A 14006-nucleotide genomic window follows, 5' to 3' on the forward strand; every position below is an offset into this window, starting at 1 on the left:
AAACTGTTTTACGTAGATGTCGCCTTTGCTCTGAGACTTCTCTCCGTGTGTCCGGTATCTCATCAGAGACTACCCAGGTCATAAAGCCAAGTGAATCCTGAGTGCCGGCTGGCAAGCACTTCCCAGGGCCTTGCAGGAAGTTAACGCCGAGTATCTGCATGAGCTGTGTTGTACTGGGGGGGGGCGGGAATCTACCTGACGCACCCCAGAGACTGGCCGTTTCCAGAAGATTTTCCAGTTTGTGGGAATTTAGATAGAACAAAGATACATGTTGCTGGTTTTTGAAGGATTTGGGGGGCATTCCGTTTAACTTTTTATTAGATCTTTATCCCTTTTTTATGCATTGAAGGCATCGTATGAATAAATATCACAAACGTGGATGGACAGTTGGTCAGCAAAGATTTGTGAGAAATAGGAACCTGGAGAGGGGAGGTGATGGGCTCAGAGGCTTTTGTTTCTAAGCACATGTAATTCTTAGTTCAGTAAGACCTCATCGGGGGGAAAGACACAAAACTAACCAGTGGGCTAAAATGTGGCGTTCCATGGGGCGCCTGGGTGGCTCGGACGGTGAAGCATCCGACTTCGGCTCAGGTCATGATCTCAGAATTTGTTGAGTTTGAGCCCTGGGTCAGGCTCTGTGCTAACAGGTCAGAGCCTGGAGCCTGCTTCAGAGTGTGTGTCTCCCTCTCTGCCCCTCCCCCACTCATACTCTGTCTCTCTCTCTCAAAAATAAACAAAACATTAAAGAAATTATTTTTCAAATAAATAAAATGTGATGTTCCAGTCGTGAGATATAAAGATGCTTCGGGGACGTGGCAGGGAGGGATAGGAAGAGCCAGTTCTGTCGGATGGTTTGGGGCCTGGAGTAAAGAGCTGGTGGGTTTATCCTGCAGGCATCGGAGACCCACTGGAGGTCTTAAGCTCATTCTGGTTTTAGAAGGCTCACTCTGGGAGAGGGCAGGTGGGAACAGGAAGTGCCTTGGCCCAGCACGACTGCTTAGTGGCTGAGGTCACTTTCTGCAAGGCATCTTCCTTTGCAGGGTCGTGGGCACCTTTATTATCAAAGGAGCTGAAGCTCTTAGGATCTTAGGATCATGCGCTGAGGGGGGACTGAGCTGGCCTTCCCCGTCATTATGAATTACAATGACCTCCTACAGCCCAACAATAATATCACAGAACTTCCCCTGAAATGTTTTACAATCTTCCTCCTCCCTGCACTCTGACCTTTTCAGCCCTGCGCAATCACCAGATTGCCCGTGTCTTGTGACAGGTAGGGGCATTAGCCAGAGAGACGGGAGCAAAGAATGTGACATTTCAACCTTTGCCCAACTCTGAAGACGTGAACCTTATCTCTTCGAGGGGCTGTCAGTATATTAAGGCGTGACCACCCTCGCCAGCAGCTCTGTAATGTCCCCAGGTGGACCCGGTATTCTCAACATCGTGGTTGTCTCCGTGGTAGCACTTGGGGCCTCCACTTGCCAAGCATCAGTAGGTAGGAGGCAAAACAAAACTCAAATTCGTGTCTATTGCCAGGAAGATCAGACAGGTGGGAAGAGAGACAAAGAAACACAGGACACGAGTGAACCTTAACAGTGCCCAATCATGGCAGAGCAGAGAAAAACCACTAACTGTGAGCCTCTCTCCGTACCTTGGGGGCCTAAGGTAACAGACAATAAGACAGAGGCCAGCCTGGCTCAAAAAGTCTTGCTGCTTTTGGACCTCCCAACATCTAGAACATGAGGGGAACGGTCTGAGCCATATCCCAAATCTGACATAAAGAAGCCACCCCTCGCACAGTTTGTAGGTTCTGGTATTCCTGTGACTTCTACGTCTCTCCTCCTCTGTCACTGAACCAAACCCGAACTGGGGGGTGACGGAGAGGGAGGTATTGATATTTGCCTCTGTGGGGCCTCACCTTTCTCCTAACTCCCTGTGATGGCACGTACCACTGACATCTCCTGGTCTCCCAACTCCAGGCCCTGAGGGCAACTTGTGGAACTGGATGAAAGCACAGCTCTGTGAGCAGCCCATCTGGGCCCGGTCCTAGCTCTGCTAAGAACTGGCTGCGTGATCTTGGGCACGTGATGAGCCCTGCCTGGCCCGGGGTGCAGTTCTTGGCCTTCTTGCCGCCACCTCCTACTCTCATTCACTCCGTGGATGATCTCCCCTGGTCTCAGGGCTCTAGATAGCTTTTATACGCTGACCCCCAAATTTACGTCTCCATCCGGAAGTCCAGACTCAGGTGCAGCCTTCTTGGCACCCTCTGGGGCTAGATGCCTCGAGCCCAACGTGTCCAAAATTGCACCCCGCCTCTCCTGCAGCCTCTCCTTTCTCAGTGGAATTGCTGGGTCGTGTGGTAATCCTGTGGTTAAGTGTTTGGGGGGCCAGCATACCGTTCTCCCCAGCAGTTGCCCCATTCTGGATTCCCAGCAGCAGTGCACAAGAGCTCGACTTTCTCCGCGTCCTCGACAGCACTTTTATTTCCAGGTGTTTTGTGTTTTCTTCGGCTTGGTTTTGTTTCGCTATAGCTAGCCTAATGGGTGGGCAGCGGCAGCCCATCGTGGTTTTGATCGGTGATGTGGAGCATCTTCTCATGTGTTGATCACATCTCCTTGGGAGAAATGTGTATTCAACTCCGGTTGCCCACTTTTTAATCAAGTTATTTGATTTGTTGTTGTTGAGTTGTAGGAGTTCTGTATATTCTGGATATAACCCCTTATCAGGTGCATGATTTGTACATTTTTTTTAAGTTTATTGATTTTGAAAGAGAGCGTGTGAGCAGGACAGGGGCAGAGAGAGAGGGGGAAAGAGAGAGAATCTCAAGCAGGCTCCTCACTGTCAGCACGGAGCCCGACACGGGACTCAAACCCACAAAGCGTGAGACTGAAATCAAGAGTCAAACACTCAACCGACTGAGCCACCCAGGTGCCCCTGTAAATATTTTCTCCCATTCTGTGTGCTGCTGCCTTTCACGTGTGTCAGTGGTGTCCTTTCTTGGGCCAAAACTTTAAATCTTGATGCAGTCCATTTTATCTCATTTCCCCTTTTGTTGGGTGTGCTTTTGGTGCCACAGCCAAGAGATGATTGCCAAAAATAATGACTTTTGTAGTTGAATTGAAATTATTAGGACATCCCTAAACCTTCATTTCCTCATTTGCAAAACTGGGATAATATCTAGTAAGAATCAGAAAGGAATCCTGTTCTCCAGGAGCTTATACTTCAGAATAGGGGACACACCAGGGATCCACGGAGAACAGTGAATCCTTCTGTTTGGCCGATTAAGCAAAGGTCTAGGACAGGGGGTTGGCAAACGATGGCACATGGGCCAAACTTCACATACTGCCTGTTTTGTTCAATTGTTATTGGCACACAGCCATGCCTACCCGTTTATGGATCGTCTATAGCTGCGTTTGTACTATGACAGCAGAGCTCATGGGTGCAAACAGACAATATGATCTACAAAGCTGAAACTATTTGTTGTCTGGCCCTTTACAGAAAAAAAATTGCTGACCACAGGTCTAGGAGATCAGTTTTGAAAGGTCAGCTGAGGTCAGATTACATAAGGCCATTGTCCTCCCCAAGTACATCTTTCAGAAGTAGCTAAGGCATTTATAAACATGCACATGTGTGACCCCTTCCCCAGGAAATTCTCATGCAATGCCTCTTGTCTGGGGGCCTTGAATGCCAGGCTAAGAGGATGAAGTAGGAACAAAGGTGGACACAATCACGACAGCAAAATGGGAGAGAATGGAGGCAAGGAGGCTAGTTCGGAAGCTTCTGCAGAAGGGGAGGCAAGAAGAAAGGCAGGTCTGCGTTGGGTGAGGAGCTGAGGAGATGGTTAGGAGAGCCTGGAGCCTGGGCTGGTAGAACACGGGAGGCAGGAAGTCAAACACGATGGAAGTTTGGGGCTCTGTGACCGTTGTGGTTTCCATACTGTGTTAGTTTTTTAACCCTGTGAATCTGCCACATTTGAGTAACCTCCTCAGCGGTGTTACTTATGCTTTCATCCAGGTGGAGAGGAAGCGCCATATTGGAAATGACATCGTCACCATCGTGTTCCAGGAGGGAGAGGAACCTTCTCCTGCCTTTAAGCCTTCCATGATCCGCTCCCACTTTACACGTATCCTGGGCCTTTGTAAACAAGTTTAGTGAGCTGTTGGTCAACCTCATGGGTCTAAAGTGACCCTCAAAACAAATGTTACCATTGACTTGCTTGTCGTAGTTGTTTTGCGTCGCTAGATTTTTAGAGCCACTGTTCTGGATTTTTCCCTCAGGGTTATTTGGCTCTCATCTTTTCTCCATCCATTGGAGTAATGGACAGACTCATCCTCAGAGAATTCTTGGCTTCTGGAATATCGTTTCTTTCCTCAAGTAGTCTATGAAATAAGGGAAACTTCTTAACCACCCGTCAGTAATAAATGGACTAGAAGAATTATGGGTAGTGAACCCTCTGAGAAATTTGTGGTAGTCAAATAAAAATTTGAATTGAATTGAAGCTATTAGAATTCAGTTAAATTTAGTTAAATAAAAATTCACAAATTAAAATAGCCAAAATAGTGTTTCTTTCTTGATCCTAAAGCCTGGTGATAACTACTGTATTACCACCTCTTAAAATTAGAGAAATGATGGAATGAATCATATTTCTATTCACTTTTCCCTCTGCTTCCTCAAATCCCTGCTTAGCTCATATTGCTGGCAAAGTCCTGCTGAAGTTCTCTGTAATGTCCAAGCTCAGCTCATTCAGACAGGCATAGGACATGAGTTTGGCCAGCCCAACAGATATCATCGTGGCCCTGTTGCTTTGGGTCACAGGCCATGACAGCCCAAGACCCAAAGGTGGTGCCTCCACAGGTTGTACGTGGTAAATAAAGGTAAATAAAGGGCAGCTAATAGACATTTTCCGAATAAATTCAGCTCTAATTATTCATGTTCCCTGGAGACTCCAGTAAAAATGTTGGGAGACAGGACCACTGTGACTCATCGTACCTGGAAGTAGATTTCTCTGTGTGTTTTGACTTGTTCATTGTCACCTAATAATACAGCCTGTACGTTTTTAGAAGTGGGAAATGGCCAGATTTCTTCCAGGACGGCAGGGAAGAAAACATTTATGCACCTGCACTTCAACAATGATTGTTTTTGCTCCCACCCCTGCTCATTAAGTGACCTCTCACTCCATTCACTGGGATTTAGGGCCACCACTTCCCCTTTCCCGAAGCAGTACTTCTTCTAGAACGGAAGTTTTCTCCAGGTGGGGAGAGGGGTGTGGCTCTTTAAGTGACCGAGAGGCAGTCATGATGTTTAGAATCCCCTTTGTTGTTAAGTTTTAGATTTGGGGCTTGACACATTTGTTTCCAGAAAGCGGCCAGCAGATAGTTAACATAGCCTCTTTCCTCTGAGTCCAGCAATGGAAACAGCTGGAGGGACTGATGGCCTTTTAGCCCTGGCTGAGGAAAGTGTGGGGGAGGAGCTGCCAGGGGAGGAGGAGGAATAGGAGAAAGAAAGCAAAGCTGGACGAGGTATGGTAGCGGTTTAGACTCGGCGCACCTGTCACAACAAAGTAGCTTCTACGTTGATTTGTTTTGGTTTGTTTTGTCTACCAAAGCCAGAAGGAGAGAGAGGGAAGGTGTGCAGTGGAAGCACTTAATTTGCTTTTATTTACAAAATGGGTGACGGGAAATGTGTGTCTAATTTCATACTGGGACGTGGTTTGTATTTCCAAGCCAACAAATTGCTCTTTTGGCTTTTTTTTGGCTGCTTAGTGGCGTAATAGCTACATTTGTGTTGCTTTTCTGACAGATGGAGAGACAAAGCTCTTTCCCCCAAAGGATGAGCACACAGAGGTTGAACTTCTGCCTTCCTGGGCTGTCTCCTTTAAAATAGTCAAGGCTCCATCTCAGCCTAAGAGTGACAGATGCCCTGAGCACAGAAGTGCGGATCTGGGATGATTCTGCACGAGGGATTTCAAGGCACAAGCCGTTGACTATGAGCGTTGGGGTTGTTGATTACATTTCCTTAACCATCACCACAGATATTTTTGCCTTAGTGAGGTATGATCAACAAAATGACAATTACAGGTAGGTGATGACTTCCTCTCTGTCGCTTGTTCTAATTCTCACGTTTACTTGTTAATTTGGCATTCATTCGATGACTTCTACACATATTTGCTGATTGATTTGGTGCAAATGTCCTCACCTACGAGAACTCCCTTCGGGACCATCATTTCTTTGGGGAAGGCTTGTTCCATATTGTGTTGCTCTGTGTCGTCAGCCCAAGGGTGAGGGTTAGTTTGGAATTTTATTGTACTCTAAAATGGGCACAAATTTGGTATGTCTGATCTTGACCAGAGGACACCCTTTCCTGGGCTACATCCTGGCCTATTGATCCCTCTGTTCTCAAAAATTAATCTGTTAAAAAGGTATCATGATGTTGTGAAACGAGCATAAACCTTGAGCCAAATAGATGTGGGTTGGAATCCCAGCTCTGTCACTATTAACTTTGTGGTTTTGAAAAAAGTGTTTATCTTCTCAGAGTCTCAGTCGCCATCTGTAGGACAGATTGAAGGTAATGCTACTCCCTGGGCAGCTTGATGAGAATCAGTCAATACGATGTCTTAAAATACCAAGTATGCTGCCTGGTATGCGGTGGGTGCTCAATGGTGGCCTTTGCGATATTATTCCTGGCGTCCTTGACCTTGCCCACAGCTTGGTAGGTTGGACCATGAAGGAGTCAGGAAGGCCTGGCCTCTGCCCTAAAGCCCATGGGAGAACCACACAGTGGCCGAGGCTCTGACAGCCCAGAGAAGGCACGCCTCCCGGGGAATGAATATTCTTAACATATCACGTAGGCAACTGTACAAAAATGTAAGGTCCAGATATTTGGTGATCTTTGAAGAAAAACCTAGTAATTCTGAAATGTTCTCTATGTAGGCTGAAAATATTTTCAGAAGAAAGTGTACCGCTCTTTGGCCCCCCCTTGCCATCCCCACCGGTGTTTACAGACCACCAGGAATTCAGGGACTTTTTGCTAGTGAAATGTAAGTCTCTATTTTGAAATTTTTTTGCAACTTGTTCTACATTAGAATACATTCCTTCAGATTCTCCAAGGATGCTGTGTAAGAAAATACCATTATTTAGGCATGGATCCCATTCCACGTTCTGTTAATTCTTTGTGTGAAACATTCAATTTTCTGGTAGTGATACGTAGATCTTCTCCTGTGTCCTACTCTATATCTACCGTCTTGCTCACCTGCCTTGAAGTTTATCTGTACTCACCCACACACAATACCAGGGAGCCTCAAGTTTGCATTGCTGCCCAGCGTTCTGATATGGCCATTTCTCTGGCCGAATCTCCAGCTACATGTGTATCTGTGTCTTTGTTGCAGAGTGGGAAGCAGGTGAGGCAGAGTGGTTATGTGGGTATGTACTTAGGGAAAGGGGAGTTGTTAGCGAGTGTGTGTGTGTGTGTGTGTGTGTGCGCGCGCGCGCGCACGCGCCCGTGCCCATGAGAGAGATCCACAGAGAGAGTGTGGATATGATACGTGTAGAACCTGGCCATCCAGTCTTCACTAGCTGGTGAGCATACATTTTAGCTCCACCGATAATTCTCAAACACCTGACCCTGAGCCCCCCATCTTCTGAACCCCAAGAGCTCGCTTCCTCCCTCCCCGGAATAGCCCGGTTATTATAGCTGTAAGTCCGGCTCGCAGGCTACATCCAGAAGAACGCGCCCAGTGCTGCCGGATAGTCCGAGTTTTAGAAACAAGCCAAAAATCTGAAGTGGTATGTGAAATTGCCTGAATCTTACAATGGGGGTCCACGTGTTTCAAGTCCAGAGGATCAGGTAGAGAGCAAGAAACAGACCTGAAGCAGAGTCAGCAACGGAGAATAGGTTTAGCAGCTAGAAATGGGGAGCATCTTGGAAGCCAGGGCTCAGGAGGTAGGCAGTCTTTACAGAGCGTCTGCAGCAGGGACAGGGCCGCTGCAGGCATGGAGCCCTTGAACCATGATTAGAGATGATTCAGGAGCCTAAGAACCCAGCTTATTGGTATATCTGCTGATTTCAACGGAGTCAGTCAACAGAGTGACTTTGAGCAGCACCCTTGGATGCTTGGGTAGAATGAGGCAAAGGCCTCAGTTGATCTATAGTTGAAAACATGCACAGTCGATCTAGTGGAAAACGTGGAAGTCGATCTATGGGCTGTGAAGAGGGTCGTTGAAGGAATGGAGCATGGAGCCAGGAAGGACCAGGAGGGATTGATGGACTGAGAGAAAAGGTACAAGCCAGGGGAGCCAAAGTCTTTTTGAATTCCAGACTGGATGTTAACAGGAGAGAGGAAGAAGGCCAGGCAGGAAACTCCAAGATCGCAAGAAATGGCGTTTCAACAGGATTTTTAATCTTTTCCCTTTATTTGGCTGAAACAGGTCATTTAAAATAAATTTTTTTTTTTTCTGGGGCACTAAGGAAATAATATCCTCAAACAAAAAATTTCCAGTCACAGAATTAAGAGAAAATAATGGGTGTGCCTTAAATGCATTCAGTTTAATTTCCTTAAGAGGTATCTTACCACAAACAAGCCCAGCTTGTCCCCAGCACTCAGATCCTATCCAGGAAATGCCTGGGCCCAAGAAGTTCATTTTTCAGTCTGTGAACACTGTTCTTCCTTTGGCACATTATATGAGAAAAATAATAGTTAACATTTATTCAGTTCGATATGCCTGGTATGGTGCTAACCCTTTATATGTATTTTATATCATTTAAATGCTTATATTGATCCTATAAGGAAATACAGTTATACCCATTTTACAGGGTAGAAAATTGAGGCCCCCCCCCCAAGAAGCTAAATAATTTTCTTAAGAATGTAGCAGCACAGCTGGGATTCAAACCCATAACTGTCTTGATTTCAAGCTCCTAACCCCTATTGCACACTTTCTGTTCTGGGGTCTGATGTGGAACTGGACACTCCACTTTCCTGACCCTTGGTGTCTGTAGCCCACTAACCATCAGCTTTTTTTGCTCAGAAGAAATTTCCATTAGGGCAAGAACCCCAGTACTCTGCTTAGGCAGTTGTTATTTTTCCTAACAAAATGTAGCAAATACATATTTAATCCTGTTAAATGGCATCCTGGTGGTTTGGCCCATGTGTTGGATGGGTGTGTAGATGGTTAGGTAGGTAGATGTTTGGGTGGATGGATGGATGAATGGATAGAGTGGGGGGAGGGAGGAAGGAAGGGAGAGAGGGAGGGAAGGAAGGAGGAATGCTAGATGGGGGCAGGTTGGGTGTGTTCTAGGTCAAGTAATTAGATACACCCTCTGCTCTGGAAGCTTGAAGTCCAACGGGAAAGGTAAGACAGAGATACCTATGGACTATGGGTTTGGATAGAAAAATTTAGAGAGTTAGACATTCTTCCATGGAGGAAGGGTAGTGCCAGTGGTAATACCAGTGTTTGGAAAGTGGGTGGCATTCACTGCAAAGAGTTTCCTTGAGAAGGACATTCTTCAGTAGCATGTTAGTATTCATAACTCCCTTTATAATTTGATTTTTTTTAGTAATTAATGGTGAAAAAGCCACTTTGGAAACCCCAACATTTGCCCAGAAACGTCGACGTACTTTGGATATGTTGATTCGATCTTTATACCAGGATTTGATGCCAGATTTACATAAGGTAACCCTGGGTCCTTGGTCCTCTTTCCTTCTCATGGGTTTGGGTTAAGAACACCAGTCCTAGCAATGAGTCCTGGTTAGAAAAACACAGGAGTTGCCTTGATCCTTGCTGTTAACACCGGACTGTGGCCACCATGGCCAACATTGGTTCTCTCGTTGTTACCACAAGAAAGAGTGTGGAATGTCCATATACGGGAACGTGGTTTTCAGAAACCACAGACCTGTGGGAATGGAGGTGCAGACTGGGGGCATGAGTGTCAATCCATAATCCCTGGAGCATTCGAGAGTGCTTTTTGGGGGTGCCTGTCCTTGGTGGTACTATTCAACATTACCAGTGACATAGAGCTGATGGATAGTCAAAAGTAGGGATTTGGGAGAGACACTGGGAGCTTTTTAAGGTTTTCCGGAGATTTACCGGCCAGCCCCATATTCAGGCACTGAAACAAGTATTTACATTTACTGCAGATTCACTTTGTGCCAGGCACTTCCTAGGCTGAAGGTATCTCCACACTGATGGGACCCAGCGCCTCCCCCGGGGCCTCCAGGGCCCCTCGGGCTCTTTAGAATCCTCCAGACTCAGTGTGAGATCACCAGATGCACGGGCTCATTGATGCAGAGGAAAAGTAGTGCTACTTAGAAGTATTCCCCGCCTTTAACAAGCGATCCCAGAACAAGTGGGAAGACTCCCCTAGATTCCTTGCGTTCATAAACTCCAGCAAAAGGAACCACCAGTGATGTGCGTAAATACGTGTGGCGTCAGTTTCAGGTGCTTACATGGGGAGATGAAGAGTATCCAAATGAGCTGGTGCTCAGGTGATCCTTTCCCTTCAGCATAGGGACCACCACCATTTTATTGGTACCCCTTGACTTCCGGCTGGCCAGTACATCCTAACTACTTGCAGGAATCGGTCTAGACCAGCCCCAAGCGCTAAAGAGCAAGCCGGGATCACTAATCCGCCCATCCCCTTTTTTCCCTAAGGTCAGGGAGGGGTGCAGAGAGGGTATCGAGATGAAGACATGAGGCCCCTCAGGTCCCAGCTGAAGCATGGCCTTCCCCAACTCCCGGTGAAGCCAAGTCCCCATATTAGGCACTCTCACATTCTGTGTATTTCCCCTCCGTAGACATTCTCCCATGTGCCAGTCATGACATCCATTCCTTAATCTGTCTCCCCCGTTAGACTGTGCTCTGCAAGGACAGACTGTGTATCACCGTCCTCCACCCACCCCGCCACCGCACATCTGGCAGAGTGGTGGGTGATCAGTCAGTGCTTGCTAATTGAAAGAGCGTGCCCATTCTCTGACTGTGCACTGGAAGAGAACTGACATTTACCGTGTGTGCGCCCAAGCCCTGTGCTAAGCACCTTACACGCACTTCCTCACGTGGTCTTCATAACACGCCTTGGAGACAGGTATTAGCCACACAAAGACACCAAGGGCCATAAATTAACTCACTTGCCCAAAGTCACCGAGAGAGTTACAGTCACACGACTCCAAGGGGCGCCATTCACGCAGAATTCAGTACGCCTTGTGCCGGGGGCGGTGGGGGGAGGGGTGCCGCTCTCTGAGAATGGCATCCCCGGAGCCGTGCAACATGGTGACTCCGTCACCTGGGTAGGAAGTTAGTAAGCCCTGGAGCGACTGGCTCTCCACCTGTTGGCCTTTGACCCCTAGCATCTAGCACAGACCCTGGCGCACAAGCCGTGCCCCACGAATGCTTATTGCGTCAACGGATACAGAGGTTGAAATAGCATTTGGACAAATAGGTTTGTGCGTTAGGAGAAGCCGAAGGATGGGACTTGGCAACCATCTTTGGAATCCGTGACTTGTTTTTCTTTTTTAGAACATGCTTAACAGACGATCTTTTAGTGACGTCTTACCAGAATCGCCCAAGTCCGCACGGAAGAAAGAGGAGGCCCGCCAGGCAGAGTTTGTTAGAATAGGGCAGGTGGGTTTTATTCTGAAACCTCTTTGGCAAGATGTGCAGTTGTGAGACCCATCCACATCAGCTGGCCCGCCTGCAAAGAATTTCATGTCTTTGTACTCCTGTGGGAGCTCTGCAGTTTCTTTTAAGATTACTGTGGAAACCACGGGTGAGGTTTTTGATAAGCACGTAGGCGTAGCTCTGTGGGGGTGGGGGCAGCAAAGCTTTCTGCGGAAGAGTGAGTACCACTGTCTCGAAGCAGGGAGTCACAAGGCCCAGGCTGAGCTCCCTCTTGTCAAAGGAGCATGTACCATTTGCCTACCTCCTGGGCATTTTCTGAAGAGTGAGGAGCCACTGTGGGAAAAGCACCTTGAACTTCTCCCTGGCAGGAGTAAGCACAGAGCAGTGGCGTCCTCATGGACCCGAATTCCCACCCCGCTGCTTGGAAGCAATCCTCAGAATTTGGTGGCTCACTGTTAGCATCTGATTCCAGATTTTGGAGGAAATCGTTCCTCCTTTGCCTCACTCCCACATGACATTAGTATGTCTCAGTTCTGGGAGGTGACACAGCTTTCTGCCTTGATCTCTTGTCAACACAGAGAAGGAGAGTGGCCAGCTGCAGCTAAGGTTCAGACCCAGAGGAGAGAACCAAGCAGAATCAAGTGACCCTGGAAAGCTAAGAGGCCAAAGTAACTGCACCAAACAGGTGCTCTGTGACAGGGGCGCCCCGACTCTGCTCTCAGAGATTCTGATTCATCAAGCTTGAGGAGGGGTCAGTCTCCCAGTGTGGAAATCCCTGCACTGAGACACTGATTAATTGAAATGACAGGATGGCCTCTGGGTCATTGGGGGCTGGGCCGTTGTCGTTAGGGCTTCACCATATTCAGCTGGCTGCATGCCGTGTCTTCAGTGATAGGGCAGTGTGGGAACCTGACACTTTAGTCTGAAATTACTCCTGTTTTATTAAACATTTTTCAAATCACAAATGTTGAACCTACTGTTCCATTACTGCTTGCTAACAAACTTTAAAAGAGGTCTCTGTCCTGTAAGGCACTAAAACTGAAATCCATTGTGAGAGGGGACGCTCCGTCAAGCTTGGTGGCTTCCGGGATCTGTAAAAAAGAGGTGAGTTGATGATACTCTCCAGTTAGCCTGTGAATGTCCTTTGTCATCAGGGAAGCTATTGCAATTCTTAGAGATGTGTGGGACAGGAGGGAGAAGAGCTTGTCTGTTGCAGGGGCCTCAGGGGAAACCCCACATAAAATTGAGGAACAGTAAGTGAGAGTCCCCAATTTCCAGAGCGTGTGTGTGCCTTTGCGTGCTTAAATGGAGCAGAGCTGGTGGACCAGGCCTGGTCAGGCAGACAGGGCTGAGCAGTGCTCCTCAAGCCTTGTGTGTGTGCAGACCACCTGGACATAGTGACCAAATGCATGTCCCATTCAGGAGCTCTGGGGAGGAGTCAGGATTCTGCATTTATAACAAGCTCTCATGGGGTGCCTGGACACACTCAAAGCAAAGCTCTAGGGCCATGTTTCCCAAGCTTCTGTGTATACTAGAATCACCTCCAGAGTGTCTGGGGTGAGCCCTGAGAATTTGCATTTCTAACAAGTTCCCAGGAGATACTGATGCTTGTTGGTCGAGGGCCACGGTTGAGAAACGGCTGCTTAATCTATAGTTCATTCAGCCACCCCAGAAATTCTGTGGCCTCTGTATCTACTTCTTACTTCCACTTTCCTTTGGCAGGGTGGGGGGAGGGTGGGTAAGGAAACTAGGGTGGTAATCAAAAAGAGAAGAGAAAACAATAAAATTGCATATAAACTTACTTGCATGATTTTGTATTGTAAAACCATTCCCGATGTACTTAATTATGTCCGTGTTCCAAGTATGTAACAGATAGTTAAATGGGACAAATCCACGGACAGAGCATCACTAGAGAAGTGTCCATTATAAAAGCAGAAGAATTACGAACACATTTACTTTAGTGATGAAGCTATAAATGATTCGCATCTGAATTGCAGACCCAGCACACTATAAAGTCTGGTTTCAGGGAAACGATGAGCTCAAAACACAAGTGATGCTGGAAAACCACAACCAACTTAAGGCCAGATTGATGGCAAAGCATCTTTTCCAAAGGTTGCCCAAACTCCCACGATCGGCTTGCTTGTGTGAATGGTAGCATTCTCAATGTTGCCAAGAGCTGTATAAATACCAAATTCCAGCAGGATTTAGTAACCTCCTCGATAAGAAGTTCTGAGGCATACATAAAAATGAAAGGCTGTGGAAAGGTAACTTGTTCACCAGTGAACAGCAAAGAAAGAGCTTCCATTTTTTCCATCAGTGCATAACCTACGAGTTGGCCGCAGGCCTTCGTTGGAGAAACAGGGCCCCAGAGGCCCTCATGGACTTCTGTGCAGTCGGCTCTGT

General features: G+C 47.3%; 1 protein-coding gene across 2 annotated transcripts in view; it reads left to right on the forward strand.

Annotated features, from left to right (window-relative positions):
- GARNL3 (GTPase activating Rap/RanGAP domain like 3) overlaps positions 1-14006 on the forward strand; it is a 149294-nt gene that overhangs the window by 104993 nt on the left and 30295 nt on the right. For both annotated transcript variants that reach the window (XM_043566978.1, XM_043566979.1), the window contains 6 exons: positions 4012-4120; positions 6029-6074; positions 6927-7033; positions 9547-9662; positions 11502-11606; positions 12633-12707. In XM_043566978.1, coding sequence (XP_043422913.1) covers positions 4012-4120; positions 6029-6074; positions 6927-7033; positions 9547-9662; positions 11502-11606; positions 12633-12707 — 558 coding nt within the window. The remainder of the gene's footprint in view (positions 1-4011; positions 4121-6028; positions 6075-6926; positions 7034-9546; positions 9663-11501; positions 11607-12632; positions 12708-14006) is intronic.

The sequence above is a fragment of the Prionailurus bengalensis genome, chromosome D4 (genome assembly GCF_016509475.1).
Source record: "Prionailurus bengalensis isolate Pbe53 chromosome D4, Fcat_Pben_1.1_paternal_pri, whole genome shotgun sequence".
Taxonomy (NCBI): Eukaryota; Metazoa; Chordata; class Mammalia; order Carnivora; family Felidae; genus Prionailurus; species Prionailurus bengalensis.